Source organism: Dipodomys merriami, unplaced genomic scaffold, assembly GCF_024711535.1.
Source record: "Dipodomys merriami isolate MVZ:Mamm:240054 unplaced genomic scaffold, mDipMer1.0.p SCAF_28, whole genome shotgun sequence".
In the NCBI taxonomy this organism is placed as follows: Eukaryota; Metazoa; Chordata; class Mammalia; order Rodentia; family Heteromyidae; genus Dipodomys; species Dipodomys merriami.
In genome coordinates, this window is record NW_027204270.1 from 11,587,711 (window position 1) to 11,609,226 (window position 21,516).

Here is a 21,516-nt window from a genome sequence, read left to right on the forward strand (position 1 = left end):
CCACATAAACAGAAAAAGTGGGAAGTGGCACCACAGTGTCACTTGCTTAGCAAACACGAGTGCCAAGTGGTAGAATGCTAGCCTTGAGCAAAAGTAGCTTAGGGACAATGCCTAGGCACCGAGTTCAAGCCCCAGGACTGGCAAAACCACTCAGAAAACCGGAAGTGGTGCTGTGGCTCAAGTGGTAGAGCACTTGCCTAGAGCTGAAGAGCTTAGGGACAATGCCCAGGCCAGAGTTTGAGCCCCATGACCGACAAAAAAAAATAAAAAATAAACCAAAAGATTTCATTTGGGGCTGGGAAGGTGGCTCAGTGGTAGAGTGCTTGCCTTACATGCATGAGGCCCTGGGTTTGATTTCTTAGCACCACCTAAGCAGAAAAAAGCTGGAAGTGGCACTGTGGCTCAAGTGGTAGAGTGCTAGCCTTGAGCTGACTAGCTGAAGGACAGTGCCCACGCCCAGAGGTCAAGCCCCACGACCAACCAAAACAAAAAGCAGAAAGCTAGGCTGAGTAGCTACCGAAAAGACCCTTCTCTCCAAGTAACCAGTAAAAAGCTGGGAACTGGAGGTGTGGCTCCAGTAGTAGAGCACCAGTGGTGAGAGTAAAAGCTAAGTGAGAACTTGAGACCCTGAGTTCAAGCTCCAGTACTGGCATGTGTGCGTGCATGTGCACACACAGACAAAAATATAACTGGAGCATGACAGCAAAAAGTCTGAAGACTACTGATCCAGAGTATATAGTCTCATCGTTCATTCACCCATTCATTCCTTCAATAAACACTGGTTGGATGGAGCTCAGTGATCTGTTTAAAATAAATTAGCTGAGGCCCTTCTTCCCAAGTGATAACAATCTGCGGTAGATACGACAATGAAACAAGAGAAACATAACAGAGAACATTATGCACTTTAGTAAAAGTTTGGATACCTTGAGTGAATACCATGAAAAGAACAACTAATTCTACCTGGAGACTTGATCTCAGAGGAGGTTAAAGATAAGCAGGAGGAAGCAAAAGGAAGGGAGGAAGTTCAGCATTGCAAGTAAGGGGACAAAAATGAATAAACGTCGCTAGAACCTATGGCCATTAGGGTTTGGCTGAATCATGGCTGGGTTATTCAAAGGGCCATTCCAGACCGTAAAGAAAGGCTGGGACATGGCTCAAGTAGCAGAAAGCTGTCTTAGCAAACACAAAGCTCTGAATTAAAAGCCAGTATTGCCAGAAACCAACACAACACAAAAACCAAACAAAAAGATAAGAAAAAAAAAAATCCCAAAGTACAAAAATAAAACAGAAGAGGTACCATGGACTCACATCTGCTACTGGAGGCTAAGATCTGAAGATCTCAGTTCAAAGCCATTCTGGAAAGTCCATGAGACTTTTTATCTTCAATTAACCAGCAAAAAGCTGAAGTGGAGATGTGGCTCAAATGGTAAGAGTTCCAGCCTTAGGCAAAAACGTTAAGAGAATACAAGGTCGCAAGTTCAAGTCTAAGCATCAGCACACACACAAAGTACACAAATAGGATTAAAATTAAAATTTAAAACTGATACATGGGCTGAGAGTGTAGCTCAGTGGTACAAGGCTTTTCCAGCATTTGCAAGTTTCTAAAGCAAGTTTCCTTTTCAATTTAAAAATTTAGGTGGGTGCCGGTGGCTCATGCCTGTAATCCTAGCAAGTCAGGAGGCTGAAATCTGAGGATTACAGTTCCAACTCAGCCCAGGCATGCAAGTTTGGAGACACTTCTGTCCAATTAACCACCTCAAAACCAGAAAAGGAGCTATGGCACCCAAGCCCGAGTTCAAGTCCCACTCTGAGCTCTCCCCCAAAAAATTGCCTAGCATTTTCTGGGCTCAATCCTCAGTATAATAAAAATAAACAGATAAGCCACAAGACATTACAAACAAAATTAAAATATAAAATGATTCCCTTGGAGAAGATAATTGCAATTGATGAACTACAGCATACAAGTTAGCATCTAGGCAAAAGACTGAGTAGGCAGTTCTTATAAAGGGCTAGTCAAAATCATAGTAAGGTGTTCAGCCAGGTGCCAGTAGCTCATGCATACAATCCTAGCTGAGGATTACAGTTTGAAGTCAACCCAAGCAGGCAAATTTGTGAGACTCTTATCTCCTATTACAATCAGGAGAATGACAACTGAAATGATTAGATATTCATTATCAATGCAAAAAGTATAGGAAGGGAAACAATAAGTTTACAAAGGAGAAAAGTGGAAACTCCATGTTAACCATTGTAGATCTATCTATCTATCTATCTATCTATCTATCTATCTATCTATCTTTGTCTGTAGTGGGGCCTGAACGCTGGGCCTGGGCACTGTTCCTCAGCTCTTCAGCTCAAGGCTAGCGCTCTACCACTTGAGCCACAGCACTACTTCCAGGTTTTTTCTTTTTGCTTATGTGGTGCTGAGGGATCGAACCCAGGGCTTCATGCATGCAAGGCAAGCGCTCTACCACTGAGCCACCTTCCCAGCCCCTTATGAGACTCTTAAACCACCAAAAAGACAGAAGTGGTGCTGTGGCTCAAGTGGTAGAGTGCTAGCCTTGAGCAAAACAAGCTCAGAGATAGCTACAGGGGGTGTGATTTGATGGTGATGGACAAGGGTCTTTTTTTCTTTTCTAGCCCATCTACAGTCTCTATGATTGCATGTGTAATTGATGTGATTCTCACATCGGCCATCTGCATTGGAGGCCCTCAGTAGAGGGAAGTAAAAGCAATGGTAAATACACATAGCACTTGCTGGGTGCTTCTCCAAGGACTTTGCAGTGTACCTTGACTGATGTTTTCATCACAGCACAGGGAGGTGCGCACTATTGCCGCCACCCATCATGGAGGGAGAAACTGTGGAAGAGACAAATTGACCTGAGGCCTTGTAAATAAGAAGAGGTGGTGCCGGTATTTGAATCCAACCAATGATTATCCAGGTTGAACAGCTCCTGCTGCCTCCTGGCTGTGCCTTAGCCACAAGTCATCTCAGGATTATTTCTTGCTGTGGTTGTGTTTTTATAACCTTCTCCGGGTCAAGGATCTGTGAGTAGCATTTTTTGTTCCTCCTAGGATCTGTTACCTCCAGACTGTCATCTAAGGACTCACTAAGGATGAGAGGAGAGAGAGAGAGAGAGAGAGAGAGAGAGAGAGAGAGAGAGAGAGAGAGAGAGAGAGAGAGAGAGAGAGAGAGAGAGAGAGATGCATAGAGGGCTGGAAATGGCTACAGGTCTCAGTGTTCCTTCCCTAGAACCCATAGACCACCTGTCCACCCGCCCTACCCTTTCCTCTCTGTCCCTCTTTCCTTTTTTTTTTCTTTTGATCTGAGATCAGAACTCAGTACCAGATGCTTTGCTCTGTTGGCTAGCACTCTACCCACTGAACCAGAGTTTCAATCCCCTTTTCTTCTTTTTTCTTTCGTGTGTGTGTGTGTGTGTGTGTGTGTGTGTGTGTGTGTGTGTGTGTGTGTGTGTGTGTGTGTGTACTAGTACTAGGGTTTGAACTCAGGGCCGCTGTCTCTGAGCTTTTTCACTCAAACTAGGGCTCTACCACGTTGAGACACAGTCCCACTACTGGTTGTCTGGTGGTTAATTGAAGATAAGAGTCTCAGGGATTGCCGGGCGCTGGTGGCTCACGCCTGTAATCCTAGCTACTCAGGAGGCTGAGATCTGAGGATCGCGGTTCAAAGCCAGCCCGGGCAGGAGAGACTGTGAGACTCCTATCTCCAATAAACCACCAGAAAACCGGAAGTGGCGCTGTAGCTCAAGTGGTAGAGTGCTCGCCTTGAGCTGAAGAGCTGAGGGACAGCGCTCAGGCCCAGAGTTCAAGCCCCATGACCGACAAAAAAAAAAAAAAAAAAGAGTCTCAGGGATTTTCTTGCCTAGGCTTGCTTTGAATTTTGATCCTCAGATTTCAGCCCTCCTGAGTAGCTAGGGTTATAGGTGTGAGCCACTGATGGCCAGATATTGCTTGCTTTTTTACTACCACTTGAGCCACTCCTTCACTTCTGTTTTGTTTTGTTTTTTTTTGGCAGATTAATTTGAGATAAAAGTCTCATGGAGGGGTTGGGAATGTAGTTTGGTGGTAGAGTGCTTGCTTAGCATGCATCTTAAAGCCCTGGGTTCAATTCCTCATCACCACATAAACAAAAAAAGCTGGAAGTGGCACTGTGACTCAGGTGGTGGTAGAATACTAGCCTTGAACAAAAGAAGTTCAGGGACAGTGCTCAGGCCTTGAGTTCAAGCCCTATGATTGGCGCACACACACACACACACACACACACATACTAACAACAAAGTCTCATGGATTTCTCTGTCCAGGCTGGCTTCAAACTATGATCTTCAGATCTCAGCCTCCTGAGTAGCTAGGATTATAGGCATGAAGTACTGGTGCCCAGCTTCCTTTGTCTCTTGATTCTACCCTGGACCTGTAGTGGTTTTATGAGTTTTAGATCCAGAGGTTAGAAATCTGACTTAAATTCTGGATTTCCTTTCTATCAGCTATGTGGTCTTGGGCAGATGGCTTCATATCTCTGAGACTCTATTATTTTTTTTCTGTAAAATGGGAATGAGAAAATCACTGCTATATATTGACTCCTTCACCATGCAGCAGGACTTAAACCATGGACAAATGTGGTTGAATGGTAAGAACTCTCAAGGGCTTCATAGTTGTGAGGTAGTATTGCCTTATACTGACCTTTGACCTAAACATTCTTCCTCCTTGCTCACTTCTGTTACAGTGGGTGCCCTCCATCATCTGTTCTTAGATGAAAAGCCCTGAAGGCTTTTCTGGTTCTTTTGTTACCTCACAGCTGATTGAACCGATGCCTGGAAAATATGAGGTACAGAGAAGTCAGTTTAATGTTTCACCCAGTTATTAGCATCATCATGCTATTATTATTTTATTATGCTTTTTCTTGGTGGAAGGATAGCATATCAAGAGAAAGTGTCCAAACCAAGAATGCTCAGTGGGCTACCATGCCTGCTCCTATGTAACTCCTGTAACTACCACCCAGTATAGAACTACAACATTACTAGCAGTTGGCAGCTCCCAGTGGGCCCACTTTGAACTCTCTCCCAATCACTATCATTCTTCTGCCCCATGTATTATTCTTTGCTGTCAGAGTCCAGTGCAAATCCTTGTCAAGAGGCCCAGATCCAGGCACCGATGGCTCACACCTGTAATTCTAGCTACTTAGGAAGCTGAGATCTGAGGATCACGGTTTGAAGCTAGCTAGGACAGAAAAGTTCATGAGACTCTTTTCTCCAATTGACCAGAAAAAAAGCTGAAAGTAGAGATCTGGCTCAAGTGGTAGAGCACTGCAACCTTTAGAGGAAAAGCTAAGGGATACTGTTTAGGCCCTGAGTTCAAGCCCAGTCCTGGCATACAAGCACAAAAAAAAGGCTCAGAATTTATCTGTCAAACAGAACTAGATCCTCCCTGATGTTGAGCCTAATCCTTTTGGCCTTAATTAACTTTTCTGAAAAACGGGACAGCATTTCAGTGATTTCCACATTTCTCAGCCTGGGGGTGGGGGGAGGACGGTTCAGTGGCAAGCAGAGTCATAGCTTAGCATGCACAAGGGCCTGGGTTCCATCCCCATGAAGAAACTAAAGTAGGGCTGGGAAGGTGGCTTAGTGGTAGAGTGCTTGTCTTGCATGCATGAGGCCCCGAGTTCAATTCCTCAGCACCACATAAGCAGATAAAGCTGAAGTGGTGCTGTGGTTCAAGTCGGAGAGTGCTAGCCTTGAGCTGAAGAGCTGAGGGACAGCGCCCAGGCCCAGAGTTCAAGCCCCATGACTGACCAAAAAAAAAAAAAATGAAGTCATTTGTGGGGAGCCCTAATCCAATCTGACTGGCTTCCTTAGTAAAAGTGGGAATTTAGATGTAGAGACAGAGACCTAAGGGGAATTCCACATGAATATCAGAGTTACCATGTCACCATCCAGGAATGCCAAACATTTCCAGCAAAGCACCAAGAAGGTAAGAGAAGCCACTCTAACCAAGCCATGGATAAGGATCTCTGTCCTTCAGGACTATGAGAATATATGTTGCTTCAGCCACTCAATTTGTGGAATTCTTTTTGTTGTTGTTGGGAGTGGGGCCTGAACTCTGGGTCTGGGCGCTGTCCCTCAGGGCTAGTGCTCTACCACTTGTGCCAGAGCGCCACTTCTGGCTTTTTCTGCTTATGTGGTGCTGAGGAATGGAACCCAGGGCCTCATGCATGCAAGGCAAGCACTCTACCACTGAGCCACCTTCCCAGCCCCTGTGGTACTCTTTAATGGCAGCCCCCACAAACTAATCAACTACTTAACACACTAGCCCAAGAACTCTCTCTGCCTGTTTGCTCATCTGGAAAAAAAAACCCATAATAATAATAATATGCCAAGGTATGTTCTGTTTTACCCATTTTACATAGGTTATCTCATTCACATTGTCCCTTCCATGTAGATACCATTGCCACCTCCAAATTCCAGATGAGAAAGTTGAGAAACAGAGAGGCTAAGTAACTTACTCAAGGTGGCATGGTAATTAAATACAGAAGATAGAAATCTTTCACAGGATTATTGGGCATCTTTTCTGTGACTACAGATGTGGATGTAGGGCGCTTTGTAACTAGTACAGTGTTTCACGGATGTGAGTTACACTCTCTGGGAATTCTGATGTCTTTTTCTCCTTTCCCCCCCATACCTTTCCACTTCCTCTTCCCTATTCGACACTTCCTCGCCTCGCCGACAGGGAGCGCCGCTCAACGCGGGCGCTGACAGGTCTCTCTAGCCCTCTGCGCCGGCTGCTCTCTGGTGCCTATAAATGACAGCGCCGGGCTCAGCGCGGACATCAGTCGGCTGCCGCGGGGGCCGGGGCCTGGCCGGGGTTGGATCGGGACCTGGAGCTGGCTGGGAAGGAGCTGCCGCTGGCCCGGGGCGGAGCGCAGCAGCGCCGCGCCGCGCGGGGGTCGCAAGGAGGGGCGCGTTGCTGCTGGCCCACCGTGAGCCGCCCCCAGCCCGCACCGAGGCCCCTTCCCGCCGGGCCGCCTGCCTCTGCCTTCCGCCTCCCTCCATTTCCCCGGAATCCCAGCCCGGCGCGCCTGGACCCCGGCTGTCCTCTGGGTGGGGAAGCTTCTGGCCTCTTTCCCGCTTCTCCCCGTCCTCTCAGACTGGGCTTCCAACGCTGTCTCCTTGTCTTGGACTGGGTCTCACCCCCTCCGATTTCCTTCCTTTAGCTCAGTTTCCCTATCCCTTCTCTTAGCCGGGTCCCAGCACCTCAGTCACTTTCCCCAGCCAGAGGTCCTGCCCTTCCTTCTTCTTTCCCCTTGCTGCAGGGTCCAGCCTGGTCTGTCCCTTCTGTTCCCGGGGTGCAGTCTTCCCCTGTTCCTCTCGCCCAGGTTTGGACTTTCAGGTCCTGTTGGTTTTCCTCTATGGTCCTTCCTAGGTCCTTGTCCCTCTTCTTCGGTTTGGAGTTGCAGATTGCCAGCCTCACCTGCTTTCAGACCGCTTCCATGAAAATACCTCTCTAAACCATGAGCTTTTCCTAGACACTGCCCCAGTCTCTTCTTCCCACCTGCTGACCCCTATGTCCCAGGTCTCACTCTCACTTCATTAAAGGTTGAGGCCTCCTGGCCTAAGGGACCAGGCACCATGCCTAGGGGGCTTTCTCCACCTCGGATCTTCACCTTGCTGGTGGTGTTCTCCTTGGTGGAGCTGCTACCTGTTCTCAGGAGCCATGGCCTCCAGCTCAGCCCAGCGACACCTGAGCGCTCAATAGGAGATGTCACCACCGCCCCACCAGAGGTACCCCATCACCCAGAGAGCCATCCTGTTAACCATTCTGTCCCCGACCATGGCATAAAGCCGCGAAAGGCCTTTCCAGTTCTGGGCATTGACTACACACATGTGCGGACACCCTTTGAGATCGCCCTCTGGATTCTGCTGGCCTGCCTCATGAAGATAGGTAAGTCCAGTATCTTTGATGCTATCTACTGTTGATGCTTCTGCCACCACCAAGATAGGTGAGCTTCTTACCTGTCTCTTACCAATTGAGGCTGCCTTGGATTTAAGGTCTCATCTACTTCAGTAATGTACGCATCCTCCACCCTGCCATCTTGGTCTTCAAACTCCAGCTCTGTGGTCTGAGGCCTCCTAAACTTGGAGGTGGGAGAGAAGGTGAGAGAACAGGACTTGAAGATAGATACCAGGTACCTTCATCAAGGCTTTCAGGCCTGGCAGGTCACCTCTGGCTGGGACAGATGCAGAGGGGAGCCAGGCACTTCGTTGTGTGTGAGACAGAAGGTTGTCTTCTAGCAAGTGATACTTTCTGCAGTTTATTACCTGCTTCTTGGGCATGCTTTCAGAATGGAGCGTGTGTCTATTTGGCTTGTCTGAGGAGTTTGGGTAGAGCAGGGACCTGGGTGCTAGAGACTTTGAAGAGCTGGTGGACTGTGTGAGAGGTCTCGCCTTCCTTCATTTTCAGAATGTTACCTGCCAACTTGGCCTGTTCAGGCTGTCTAGAAGCTCCTCAATCAATTTTTGGACCAAGAATACTATTCTTCAGTTTTCAGGTGTGCTTTGGGCTAGCAGGAAAGTAAAGGAAGATAAGACTTTGTCCGACACCCTCCACCCCCAGCTCACACAAAGTTAGAACCTGAGTTTCAAGTAGTTACCTGGTCTGACCACTGACATTGGCTACTAATTCAAGTAAGAGAGGTGTGGGGAGAAGTCCTAGAGGCATCCTGGTCTGAAGAGACTTTGAAGTGTTCTTTTTGGGAGAAGAAAAATTTTTTAAAGTTGTGCCTGCTCCAAGAGTTGGGTTCCCTGCCCAACTGTTCCATTGGGCATCCTGTTCTCTTGAATGATTGGTGGGGCTTAGGGAGCTGCATAGCCCAGAAGTCCCTGGAAGTTGTGTCCAGGGCGGGGCAGGGGTTTGCATGCTGCCTTTGCTTGTTTTGGCTTACCCCCAGCTAGCTGTAGAAGGGAAGCTGTTCCTCTCTAAACCTGAGGTTTGGGTTTGGGGAGTTTGAGACTCAGCAGGAAGCCTTGCAGCTTTCCCAAGGACATGAAGAGCCAAGTACAGGTGCCAGGGTGGTGTGAGGCGAGCTCTGGGACATGCTGCAGGAACAAACTGGTGCCTCTGTTTTGACAGATCCAGGAGCTGGCTTCCTGGTGCAGGGCTTTGGTGCTGAGCCGGTCACTGAGCCCATGGAGCTGGGCCATCATTACCTATACCCCGATAGCAGCCAGCTTCCTGGAAAAAAAAAAAAAAAAAAGAAGGCCTGGGCAAAGGGAGCTTTATGTACGGATTCTGACATAAATGCATGACCTTGAACAGCCAGGGCCTTTTTCTGCAGGTCTTCCTAACTTGTGAAATGAGAGAGTCTTAACTGCTATTTGATCCTCTCAATTGTGTCAGGAAATCTTGTGTTTGAATTTATTATAAGACCCTGAAGTGATCATGATACATCATTTGCTTGTGTGGGACAAGTACTGTCTATAAATTGTCCCTTCCCTCCAAGCAACTCACCTCCCTACCACACCTGGCATTGAATTAGGATACCGGAGAGTGGGGTGGGGGTGGCACACACTCTGTGGAACTCAGAGATTGCTAGGGGGATAACAGACAGCATGACTATTAAAGACCCTACTCCGGACAGTTTGAAGTTTCTCCCTGCAGGCCTGATGTCTCTTTTCTAATGGGGTCAGGCTGGGCCTGGCCTGCTTTGTCACCACTACCGTGCTGTGCCCAGGACCTTGAGCAGCTAGAGAGCAGAGATGGTGTCACAGCCAGCGTATCCGTCTAGAAGTCAAGAAGACTGGTTTCTCATCTTTGCTCTCTCTGTGACCTTGGGCCAGTCTTGCTTTCCTAGCTAGCAGTTGATTTTTGTGGCCCTTTCCAGATCTGACATTTCTGCCATTCCACTGACTCTGGAAACCCTGGCAAAGTCACTCTGCCTTGGGGCTTCAGTTTTCCCATTGTAAATCAAGGAGGCTGGGCACGAGCTCCTTTGCAATTCCAAAAGTCCATGTCTCTGGCATAGAAATGTAGTTTTCTGCCTTTTGACAGCAGAGAAGCTCTGGCACCTGGGAAGAAAATGGAGGGAATGGTGCCCAAAAGTTCATGGTAAAAGTGGAGGCCTACGTTCCCCCTTTATCTTTACAGTGTAGAATGCAGCTTCTACTCTACCATTGATGATCTCTGAGCCTCAGTTTTGTCATTCATAAAATGGGAAATAAGGCTGGGGTGTAGGTTGGTGGTAGAGCATTTGCCTAGCAATGCACAAAGCCCTGGATTCCATCCCCAGCAGAACAGGAAAACAGCAGGTTGGGGAGTGTTGGGGGGGGGTGGGATAATAATATCTAGTTGCATGGCTATGGACGTGATGATGACGTAATTAATGCATTACAAATCTGACTTTGTACACGCAGGGAGTTCCCTGTGAGGGCCAGCTGCCCCTGTTACTATTTTAGCCTCCTGAAGCAAGTGTGTCTCTCTCTCTTTTCATTTTCCTCAGAGGCTGGAGGATCACAAATCCTTCAGCCCTAGGCTGCCTTGCCACCAGGTGTCCTTCCTTGAGGGTGCTGGGTATGTTCAACTGACTTCATGCACTTGAGCTAGTTGTGGACGGAGGAGAGATGGTACGAGCTGCCTTGGGGCACAGGACTAGGGGACGAAGGCCATGCTCTCTCTGTACTGTCTGACACCATCGAGCCTGAAAGTTTATTTTGGGGTCTTGCCTATTCTCTCCACACCCGAGCATGAGTAGGAGTTGTGGCGGAGTCCTCATTCTGTCAGCTGTGGCAGGCAGCTGCTTTGCTTGCAAGGTACCCCTTCTTTAGGAATGGAAAGTGCTGTGTGCAGTCTTCTTCCCATTCTTAATTGTGCAGCAGTCTCAAGGAGCCCCTTGTGGAGACTGATATGGGAGGGGCAGGGCAAAAGGGATAACATTCTAGAGTGGTACAAATTCGGGGGATGACAATAAACAAATCACTTTCCTTTTCCTTTTCTGGGCCTTCTTTCCTTCTTTTGCATTGTGTATTGAACTCCAGATCTTGCTCTTGCTAGGCAAGCTCTTTATTTATTTATTTATTTATTTGTCGGTCGTGGGGCCTGAACTCTGGGCCTGGGTGCTGTCCCTCAGCTCTTCACCTCAAGGCTAGCGCTCTACCACTTGAGCCACAGCGCCACTTCCGGCTTTTTTCTTTTTGCTTATGTGGTGCTGAGGAATCGAACCCAGGGCCTCAGGCATGCAAGGCAAGCACTCTACCACTGAGCCACCTTCCCAAGCTCTTATTTATTAACTAGTGAAGTTTTGTTGATGGCCTTCTCTGGGCCTTTTTTCTCTGTCTAGCAGACAGATTCTTGCTTTTCCTTGGTGAGGAAGAGCTAGTGGCTTGAGGGGCGAACTGTGAGACTGTCCTTAAGCCTCTTTTTTGGGGTGGGGGTGGTGTTAGTACTGGGGCTGAAACTCAGGGCCTGGGCTCTGTCCATTAGCTTTTTCACTCAAGGCTAGTGCTCTAACCCTTGAGCCACAGATCCACTTCCAGCTTTTTGGTGGTAATTGGAGATAAGAGTCTCCTGAAGCCAGGTACCAGTGACTCATACTTGTAATCCTAGCTACTCAGGAGGCTGAGATCTAAGGATCATGGTGCAAAGCTAGCCCAGGTAGCAAAGTCCTTCTGTGAGACTCTTCTCTTGTTTTTCTTCCCTTCCCTTCCCTTCCCTTTCTTCCTTTCCTTTCATCCTTTCCTCTTCTTTCCTTTCCTTTCCTGCCTGCCTTCCTCCCTCTCTCTTCCTTCCTCCCCCCTTCCTTCCTTCCTTCCTTCCTTCTTTCCTTTCGCCAGGCCTAGGGCTTGAACTCAGTGCCTGGGCTCTGTCCCTGAGCCTGCCTATGCTCAAGGCTAGTGTTCTACTTGAGCCACAGCACCACTTCAGGCCTTTTCTGTTTTTGTGGTACTGAGGAGGAATCCAACCCAGGGCTTCATGCTTGCTAGGCTAAGGAGGTACTCTACCACTGAGTCCCATTCCCAGCCTCTGTGAGACTCTTTTTTTTTTTTTTTTTTTTTGGGGGGGGGGTCTGGTCGTGGGGCCTGAACTCTGGGCCTGGACGCTGTCCCTCAGCTCTTTTAGCTCAAGGCTAGCGCTCTACCACTTGAGCCACAGCACCACTTCCGGCTTTTTTCTTTTTGCTTATGTGGTGCTGGGGAATCGAACCCAGGGCCTCAGGCATGCAAGGCAAGTGCTCTACCACTGAGCCACCTCCCCAGCCCCCTCTGTGAGACTCTTATCTCTAATAAACTACACAGAAAAAGCCAGAAGTGGCGCTGTGACTCAAGTGGTAGAGTGCTAATCTTGAGCACAAAGAGGCTAGGGGACAGGGCCCAGGCCCAGAGGTCAAGCCCCAGAACTGACAAAAAAAAAGTCTCCGGGCTGACTTTGAACCTTGATCCTCAGATCTCAGCCACAGGAGTAGCTAGAATTACAGGTATGAGCCACCACTTTCCTAAGCTTTAGGGGTAGGGCCTTTCCCCCTTTCCTGCACCCTGTGGTTTGGCTCCTTCATGAATTCTGCTTTGTCCTGGTTCACCTGACTCCCAGGCAGGTGCTGTTCCCAGTGAGGCATCCTAGCTTACCACTGGCAGCACCGCTCTGCTTTGCCCATATTCCTGACATGGAACTCCTGGCCAAGGCCCAGGAGCCTATAAAGAGGGTATTCATCTTGTCTTCTGTCAAGGAACCCTAAAAAGGCTTCTTTTGTCCTTTTATATCTTATAGCTTCTTGGTTTTGGTCTTTACAAGGCATATCCTGTCATTTCCTCCTTAGAGCAAGTATATGAGTAGGGGAAGTGGGGATGTTATTGCTTGCTTCACATGTGCACATAGGGGTCTTAGCAACTGGTTTCCTGTAAAAATGGCATTAGAAAAAGTGTCCGAGTCTCCCACTTGTCCAAGGGGAAGAATAACTGTTTAAAGGTCACCTTGAAACTCCTAAGAAGTCTAGGTGGGACTCTAAAAAGAAAGAACTGTTTTCTTTGAGAAAACAGTTGCCTGTCTATAGGATAGCCAGGGAGGGGCAGGGGTGGGGTTGGGGGGGGGGGAGGGTGGTCAGTCAGGACCAGGGAGGAAGGCATCAGGGAGGGCATTTGATTTGTCTTCAGGACTGCCAGCACACTTGGAGGGCCTGGCTGGTCAGATGGCCTGGATTTCATTCAGCCAAGTACCCACGAAGCTCGTCTTTCCTCTTTTTCCAGCCAGCCCAGCCCATACAGCTCTGCTATAAAGGCAAGGCATGGTTAGAAAACCTGGGCTCTGTCTCATGACACCTGTGAGAATGTGGATCTTGGGGCTCATGCACCTCATTATTCTTTTTGTTTGTTTGTTTTGGCCGGTCATGGGGCCTGAACTCTGGGCCTGGGCACTGTCCCTCAGCTCTTCAGCTCAAGGCTAGTGCTCTACCACTCAAGCCATAGCACCATTTCTGGCTTTTTCTGCTTATGTGGTGCTGAGGAATGGAACCCAGGGCCTCACGCATGCAAGGCAAGCACTCTACCACTGAGCCACCTTCCCAGCCCAATGAATCTACCTTCTAACACAGGTGTCCAGATCACTGTAAAGCTTCACAAGCCCTTCAGAGTCCTGTCTTTTGATCAGTCAGCTTTGGTCAGTTACTATACCAAAATAGCTGAGATAATCTACTGATAAAGAGTTAGTTCTGGCTCACAGATGAGAGTTGAATGACAGCGACTTTCCACTAGGCCCCACCACTTACAGTTAATTATGATCAGATGGCTCTGTTGCTTTGAACCTTGAGGACTTGTTGGAGGTTCTAGCAGGGGACGGTAGTTTCTTATGCACTCTTGACCAAAGAATAGTCTTCTTCTGTTGGGGGAAGGTTGTCTTCACAGCTTCAGATTATATGGAGCTCTGAGGGAGGAAGGGATGACCACCCAGCAAGCCAAACAAGTCAAATCAGCCGTGGTGGCCAAGGAGGTGATAGGTGTCAGTCAGATGGCCCTTACCATTGCTTTGGTAGCAGAAGTATGTGGTGGAGTAAAACTGCCTCCCTCATGGGTAGGAAGCAAAAGAGAGCAAGGAGGGGCTAAGGTGTCATAATTCCCTTTAAGAGCATGCCCCCAGTGATTTCCCACTAAGCTCAGGGACAGTGGCTCACACCTGTAATCCTAGCTACTCAGGAGGCCAAGAGCCACCAGTGCCTGGTAAGATCTGAAGATTTGAAGTCAGCCAAGGCAGAAAAGTCCATGAGACTCATCTCCAATTAACAACCAAAAAAAAAAAAAATATATATATATATAGACCAGGGATCTTTGCCTCAAGTAGTAGGGCTCCAGCTGTAAGAAAGAAAGCTGAGCTAAGAACACAAGGCCTTAAGTGAGTTCAAGTTCTAGTATCAGGGGGGAAAAAAAAGACATCTTACTAGGCTCCACCATTTATAGTCCCTACCTCCTCCTCAAAGCACCACTCGGGATATCAAGCTTTAATACACTGGCCTTTGGAGGGATATTTAAGATCCAAACAGTAGTATTCCCCCTTTGGGAAGTCTTCCTAGCCTATTCCAGCCTGCAGCAGTTTTCTTTTCCTTTCTTTCCTAAACCCTTCTCCTTTTTGTTTATCTACAGCTTTGGCATTAGGCCTAGACTGTCCTGTGACATCTCTGTGTGGGGAGGGTATGTTTTAATAATCATTACCATTTATAGAGTATCTACAGAGTAGTGACAGGCACTTTGTAAAAGTAATCTCATCTAATCCCTACTAAAATCATATGAGATGAAGGCTCTCTCTGTTTTGCAGATGAGGAAACAGCTTAGGGGTTATCTTCAGTGCTGAATTGCTATTTATCGTCTGTTCACATCTTGGCATTGCTTCCCAGAGGGGTGCAGCTGTGTCTCCTGCCTCTCACATTGCTCTCAGCAGATGCTGAGTGCAGGACTGTGGTCCTGTGAAGACTGGTGCCCAGCTTGCCGCACCTGCACTGGGGTGGGGTGGGGGCAGGAAGCTCTCCAGGATGGGAGTCCTCTTCCTGTCTGAGAAAGCCATCCTTGTACTGTGCTTGGTTTGGGGGCCTGTAAGAGTTGTTGACTCTGACCTGAGCTTGCTTCTTTCCTTCTTGGGCAGTTGGGGGGAGAGGGTGATTACTTCAGCCATCAAGGGGTGGTAAACCTGGTGGCTTTTTTTTTTTTTGTCATGGGGCTTGAACTCTGGGCCTGGGTGCTGTCCCTCAGCTCTTTAGCTCAAGGCCACTCTACCAGTTGAGCCACAGCCCCACTTCTGGTTTTTTGGTGGTTAATAAGATAAGAGTCTCACAGATTTTCCTGCCCAGTCTGGCTTCAAACTGCAATCCTCAGATTTTAGCCTCCTGAGTAGTCAGGATTACAGGCATGAGCCACTGGCACCCAGCTAACCTTGTGACTTTGACCCTTTCCCCTGCTCCCACCCCCCATTGCCCCCCTGAGTAGAGCTGCTCTTGGTTCCCTGTCAGGGCCCAGTAGGATCTCCTGCGAGGTAGCCACTGTGCTGGGGGCAGGTGGCACAACTTTCTTTCTTTTTTTTTTATGTTTTCTATTGTGAAAATACTGTACGGAGGGGTTACAATCACATGAGCAAGGTAATGAGTACATTTCTTATCAAGCATTGTTGCCTCCTCCTTTGTTTTTCCCCTACCATCCCTTCCCTCCCATGACTTTCTTTAGTCCCATAAAGCAGGTGGTAAGTTTAGTAGTAATTCTCATTACTGCTGTAATTTGTTTCTAAAGTATTTGCATATATAGGATTTTATTTATTTATTTATGTATTTATTTATTTATTTATTGTCAGTCATGGGGCTTGAACTCTGGGCTTGGGTGCTGTCCCTGTGCTCTTCAGCTCAAGGCAAGTGCTCTACCCTTGAGCCACAGCACCATTTTTGGTTTTCTGGTGGTTAATGGAGATAAAAGTCTCAGGGACGGGGCTAGGAAGTTGGCTCAGTGGTAAGGTACTTGCCTTGCATGCATGAGGCCCTGGGTTCGATTCCTCAGAACCACATAAGCAGAAAAGGCCAGAGTGGTGCCATGGCTCAAGTGGTAAAGCGCTAGCTTTAAGCTAAAGAGCTGAAGGACAGCGCCCAGGTCAAGAGATCAAGCCCCACAACTGGAAAAAAAAAAAAAAGTTTCAGGGACTTTCCTGCCCAAGGTTGGCTCTGAACTGCAATCCTTAGATCTCAGCTTCCTGAGTAGCTAGGATTATAGGTGTGAGCCACCAGCACCCAGCTCCATCTTCTTTCTTGTCTGGCCAGCTGGCTGGGTTATTGTAAGGATCAAGGGGAACCAGATCCAAAGGGGCTTTGGGAGTATATGAGCAGATGCATTCATGTTGGAAACCTGGGTGGTGGTCTTTAGGATACCAGTTCCTCCTGTGGGAAGGAAGGACTGGAGGATCCTGGCTAGCGCTCAGCTCTGAGTCCTTAGCCTCTCTTGACCCTACATGGATTTTGTGATCAGTCCTATGAGGGCTGAAGTCAGACTTAGGACTGCCATCTTTATCGTCCTTTCTCTGTAGGGCAGCAAACGTTTGAAATAGAAGGTCTTTCCTTCCCTTCAAAGTGTTGTGGGACCTTGAGGAAGAAAAAGGAAAGGTAGAGATGGGAATTACAATGGAAAAGTTGCTGGGTGGCTCAAGTGATCTTTTTTGTCTGTGTGCTGGGACTGAATCCTGGACTCACAGGATCTAAGTAAGTGGGAAAACATCTTTGATGCTCACACATGCACAGCACGTGTGCTCTACCACTAAGCTACACCCCCAGTTCTGCTATCTGCTCTTTGCTACCAGCTATGCGACTTTAGGCAAGGCACAACTTCTCTGAGCTCTGAGTTTTTTTTTTTTCTTTTGTTTTTTTTTTCTTTTTGTTGGTTGTGGGGCTTGAACTCTGGGCCTGGGCGCTGTCCCTCAGCTCTTCAGCTCAAGGCTAGCACTGTAGCACTAGAGCCACAGCACCACTTCTGGTTTTCTGGTGGTTTATTGGAGACAAGAGTCTCACGGACTTACTTGCCCAGGCTGGCTTTGAACTGTGATCCCCAGATCTCACCTCCTGATTAGCAAGGATGACAGGCACAAGCCACCGGTGCCCAGCTCTGAGTTTCTTAATTTGGAAAATTTTTGTTAAAATGTTTGTTTACTGCATTAGCTGCTGTGTGTTAAGCTGCCATTTCAGGTCCCTGAACAGCTAGAAAACATTGGGGTTTAAGCCTAGATCTGCCTGACTAAGGAGCCAATGTTCCTTTCTTCGTGGAGTCCTGGCTTCAAAGACCCTTCCTTCATTCAGAAATTGAAGTTTTCCCATCAGCTGTTCTCTGTGGTTCACTCCTTGCATTTAGGGAAAACACTGACCCACCCCCAATTCCCATAGTGAAGAAATGGCCTATTGGCATTTATAAACGTACAGGACTGACAGGGGCCTGGAGCTAAGGGGCCCCAGTTCCCTCAGGAATGGCAGCCTGTGCACATCCAGCAGTCTGCCTGCCTCCTTCCCTCTTCCTCTTGTCAGCCCGACACCCCCCCCCCCCTTCCTTTGAGACAAGCAGAGAAGCCTCGCTCAGCAAAGCCAGGCAGGACCTGGGTTATTCCTGAGTCACTCTTTGCCTGTGTGGGCCTCTTCTTGCAGCACTCCCCTGCAAATGTCTGAGTCAGACGTGTCTCCCCAAGGTTGTCTGCACACACCGCACTGGGCCAAACCGTCTCTTTAGATGCCAATAAACATCAACTGATACTTTAAGGCAGCCCGTGATTATATGTGGGTATTTTTAATCTTATGGGTTAATCTAATTTTAACTGAACTAAGTTTTAGGTTGTGCCTGGATCAGTGGGCTGTCTCCCCTACTTCTCTGGGATCGTGCACATTTCCTAAAGCAACATTCAGGGCCAGTTCTGGGGGGGGGGTTATTAGGCCAGACTTGAGCCCTAAATTCTGTGTGTGCGCGCACGCGCATGTGTGCATGCACACGTGCTAGTATTGGAGCTTGAATACAAGGGCCTGCGTGCTGCCCCTTAGCTTTTCACTCAAGGCTAGCACTTTACCACTTAAGCCACAGCTCCATTTCTGACTTTTTGGTGTTAATTGGAGATAAAGTCTCACAGACTTTCCTGCACAAGCTGGCTTTGAACTGTAATCCTCAGATCTCAGCTTCCTGATAGCTAGAATTTATAGGTGTGAGCTACCAGGCCTGATTTGTAATATTAACTTGCTTAAAATCAGGAGTTTCCCAGATTGCCCCAGCAAGCTCTTCTACAAAGATATATCCATTTGCATTTCTGAATGAGGTTCCTTTTCAGGCTCACCTACCTCTAAGCCCAGAGTGGCCCTTCCGCAATGCTGAGCCCATTTGAGCCTAGACCATTGAAGGCTAAAGGGTGACCTCACAGCCATGTGAGACAGATCCCACAAGTTCACCAAAAATGATAAATAACTAACACTTAACATAGCACTTGCCACATGCCAGATGAAGCTAGAGAACACCATGTCTTTGTGCTGGCCAGCCAAGATGGAGAACAGCTAATTAAGAGCCTAGGTCCAAGGCAGGGCAGTTGTGGTCATTCAGCAGGCAATTTAGCTTGTGGTCACTGGGTACTGAGGAGAGAAGAGTGAAACATGGGTCCTGCTCACTGGGAGCTTCCAGTCTGCTCAGGACCAGACTAGATGAGACCAGACAAGACAAGGATATATCTGCACAGAGGGCTGGGCAGCCTCCTGGCAAAAGCCAAGTTCAGAGAGACTGGGTAGTCCCTGAGGGCTAGTGGCTGTGGCGGGGTGGGGGTGGGGGGAAGGGGAAGCGTAGTTTAGAGAAATCTCCTCCAAGAAGGCAGAACCTGAGCAGAATCTAGATGGAAAGGAAAGAATTAGATGTGTAGGCTGTACTTACTAGCTGATTCCCATGCGAATGTAAGCTCCTTGTAAGAGGCCTTGGTATGTTCACTTTCTTCTTTCTTTTTCTTTTTTGGCAAGGGGGTATTTTTCCTACAAAGCCAATGAAGTTGCTAGACACAGTCTAAAAGAGCTGTAACACTTTGTGTGCTCATTTTCATTTTCTTATCTATGTCTGGCACAGGGGAAGGGCTCTCCAAATATTTGGGGAGCAGATGAACCAAGGAACATGTGACTGACTTCCATGTGGAGGCAGGATCCAGGCAGAGATTGTGGCAGACTAGAACCCAGGTTGATTACTCAGAGAGGCAAGGGGGAAAAAAAGATCCAGAGGCTCTTTAGTGCCAGGCTGAATTGCAGAGCAGGGAGTTTAACCGAAAGTGACATTCACAGAGTAATGCTTTAGGCGTCAGCTGTTGTCTTCCAGCCGAGTTGTGGTAGCTACTCCCCCGTGTGGCTCTAATGGCGGGTCGGCGGGGGCATGGGATCTGGGCTGAGTGGGGTCTCTCTGGGAAAGATCTGGGTCTGTTTGGTCTGCCCTCGATCTGTGTAAGTAAAAGTGAGGTGCCCGAGCTTCCTCAGGGAGCTGCTGAGAGAGCCCTAATTGAATTAGGCTCTTCCTGGGAAGATTCCTCAAGCCATAAACTGCACTGTGACTGTAAATTAATGAGACCAGTGGTCATAAACCTCATAAGAAGTCAAATCTCATTAATTTATAGTCATACCTAGACAGGTTTAGTTGTGGCTTCTCTTTGTTTTGTTTTGTGTATTAGGGGTAGGCTAGGGCCAGAATCCCTTCCTTTTCTGTGGCAGATTTATTTTTATGCAAATGAATAAAACATGTAAAACAAGTTCATGGTAAAACAAAAAAAGCAAAGTAATGTCCAACAACTGCACAAAAGCATTTTAAGGTAAAGAGTAAAAGAGTTTCCTCCTCACCTCCCTGATCGCCTGTACTGTCATACTCTCAGATGTTACTACTATTTTCTTGTGCATCTTCTTAGAAATTCTGAATGCATATGCTAGCGTGTGGGTTGTATATGTGCTTGAGGATAGATTTAGTTTTCATTTGTTTGTTTGTTTGTTTGTTTTTTGGTCTGGTCGTGGGGCCTGAACTCTGGGCCTGGTCGCTGTCCCTCAGCTCTTCAGCTTAAGGCTAGTGCTCTACCACTTGAGCCACAGCTCCACTTCAGCTTTTTTCTTTTTGCTTATGTGGTACTGAGGAATCGAACCCAGGGCCTCATGCATGCAAGGCAAGCGCTCTACCACTGAGCCATCTTCCCAGCCCCAGATTTAGTTTTCATAAAGTACTTACAGCCAGGTGCCAGTGGCTTACATCTGTAATCCTAGCTACTCAGGAGGCTGATACGAGGATTGTGGTTTGAGGCTGGCCCAGACAGAAAACTCTGTGAGACTCTTATCTCCAATTAATCATCAAATAAGTTGAAGTAGAGCTGTGGCTCAAGTGGTAGAGCATCACCCTTGAGCAAAAAATCTAAGGGACAGTACCCAGGCCAGGTCTGGAGTTCAAGCCCCAGTACTGGCATAAAATAAAAGATGAACCATGTGCTGGTGGCTCATGACTGTAATCCTGGTTATGTAGGAAGCTGAGATCTGAGGATTGAGGTTTGAAGACAGCCCTGGCAGGGAAGTCTGAGAGACTCTTATCTCCAATTAACCATGCCCCCAATAAGCTAAAAGTGGAGCTTTTAGTTCAAGCCCCAGGACTAGCACAAAAATAAAGGGAGGGAAGGAAAGAAGGAAGGAAGGAAGGAAGGAAGGAAGGAAGGAAGGAAGGAAGGAAGGAAGGAAGGAAGGAAGGGGAAGGAGGGAGTGAGGGAGGGAGGGAGGGAGCTTTCTTTACATAAAGGAAAAGAGCTCTGGGCTAGGAATTAGTGGGGGCCCAATCCTAGCACTGCCTCTTTCCTGCATAATGCCCTATCTTCAGTCATTTTGCCTCCTTTGGGCCTTAACCTCCTAACCTGCTACCAGTAGATTTCACCATGAAAGGTTCTCTGGGTGCTTTCCAGTGGAAAGGCCTGTCATTCCAGGAAGCCCCTGCTCTTGAGTGCCTCTGGGCACTGGGAAGGCCTAAACAGATTTGGAGGCATTAGAGGGAGATTGTACCAGCCTCATCCTTTGGGGGTGGGCCAGGGCTGTCACGAAGCCCTGTCTTCAAGGCAGAAAAAGCTGTAGTACAGGTTCATGGTCATCACTCTACTACAAGATTCAAGAAGCAAGCCCACAGAGAAAGTAAGGTAACACACAAGCGAGAAAGCACCAGTAGAAAATTTTATGGTTTAGGCTGGGATGCAGCAGGCTCATAGAAGAGGAGGAGAGGTGAGAGAAGCTTCTGGAAGGAGGTGATCTAGACAGGTGGGTAAAGGGAATAGAGGAACATTTAGAAGGGGTTGCTAAGGGATTCTCACCTAGGAAGACTGGATGACTGGGATCTATGTTTCTATGATTCTTTGAGAGTTCATGGTATACTTCATGGTTCCTCCAAATAATCTACAGACAGACCATGTGTGAATATGTGGGCTTCGGTCACTGGGAAAAGGCCTGTAGTAGCTGAAGTTCTAAAGGTGTGTTGCGTATGTGAAGTGTGGCTTAAG

At 47.9% G+C, this 21,516-nt stretch overlaps 1 protein-coding gene across 1 annotated transcript in view; it reads left to right on the plus strand.

Moving 5' to 3' along the window:
* Positions 1-6,861: 6,861 nt before the first annotated feature.
* Slc9a1 (solute carrier family 9 member A1) overlaps positions 6,862-21,516 on the plus strand; it is a 60,138-nt gene continuing 45,483 nt past the window's right edge. Inside the window, exon 1 of the mRNA XM_070037533.1 lies at positions 6,862-7,950. Within this exon, the coding sequence (XP_069893634.1) occupies positions 7,638-7,950 (313 nt within the window). The 5' untranslated portion in view covers positions 6,862-7,637. The remainder of the gene's footprint in view (positions 7,951-21,516) is intronic.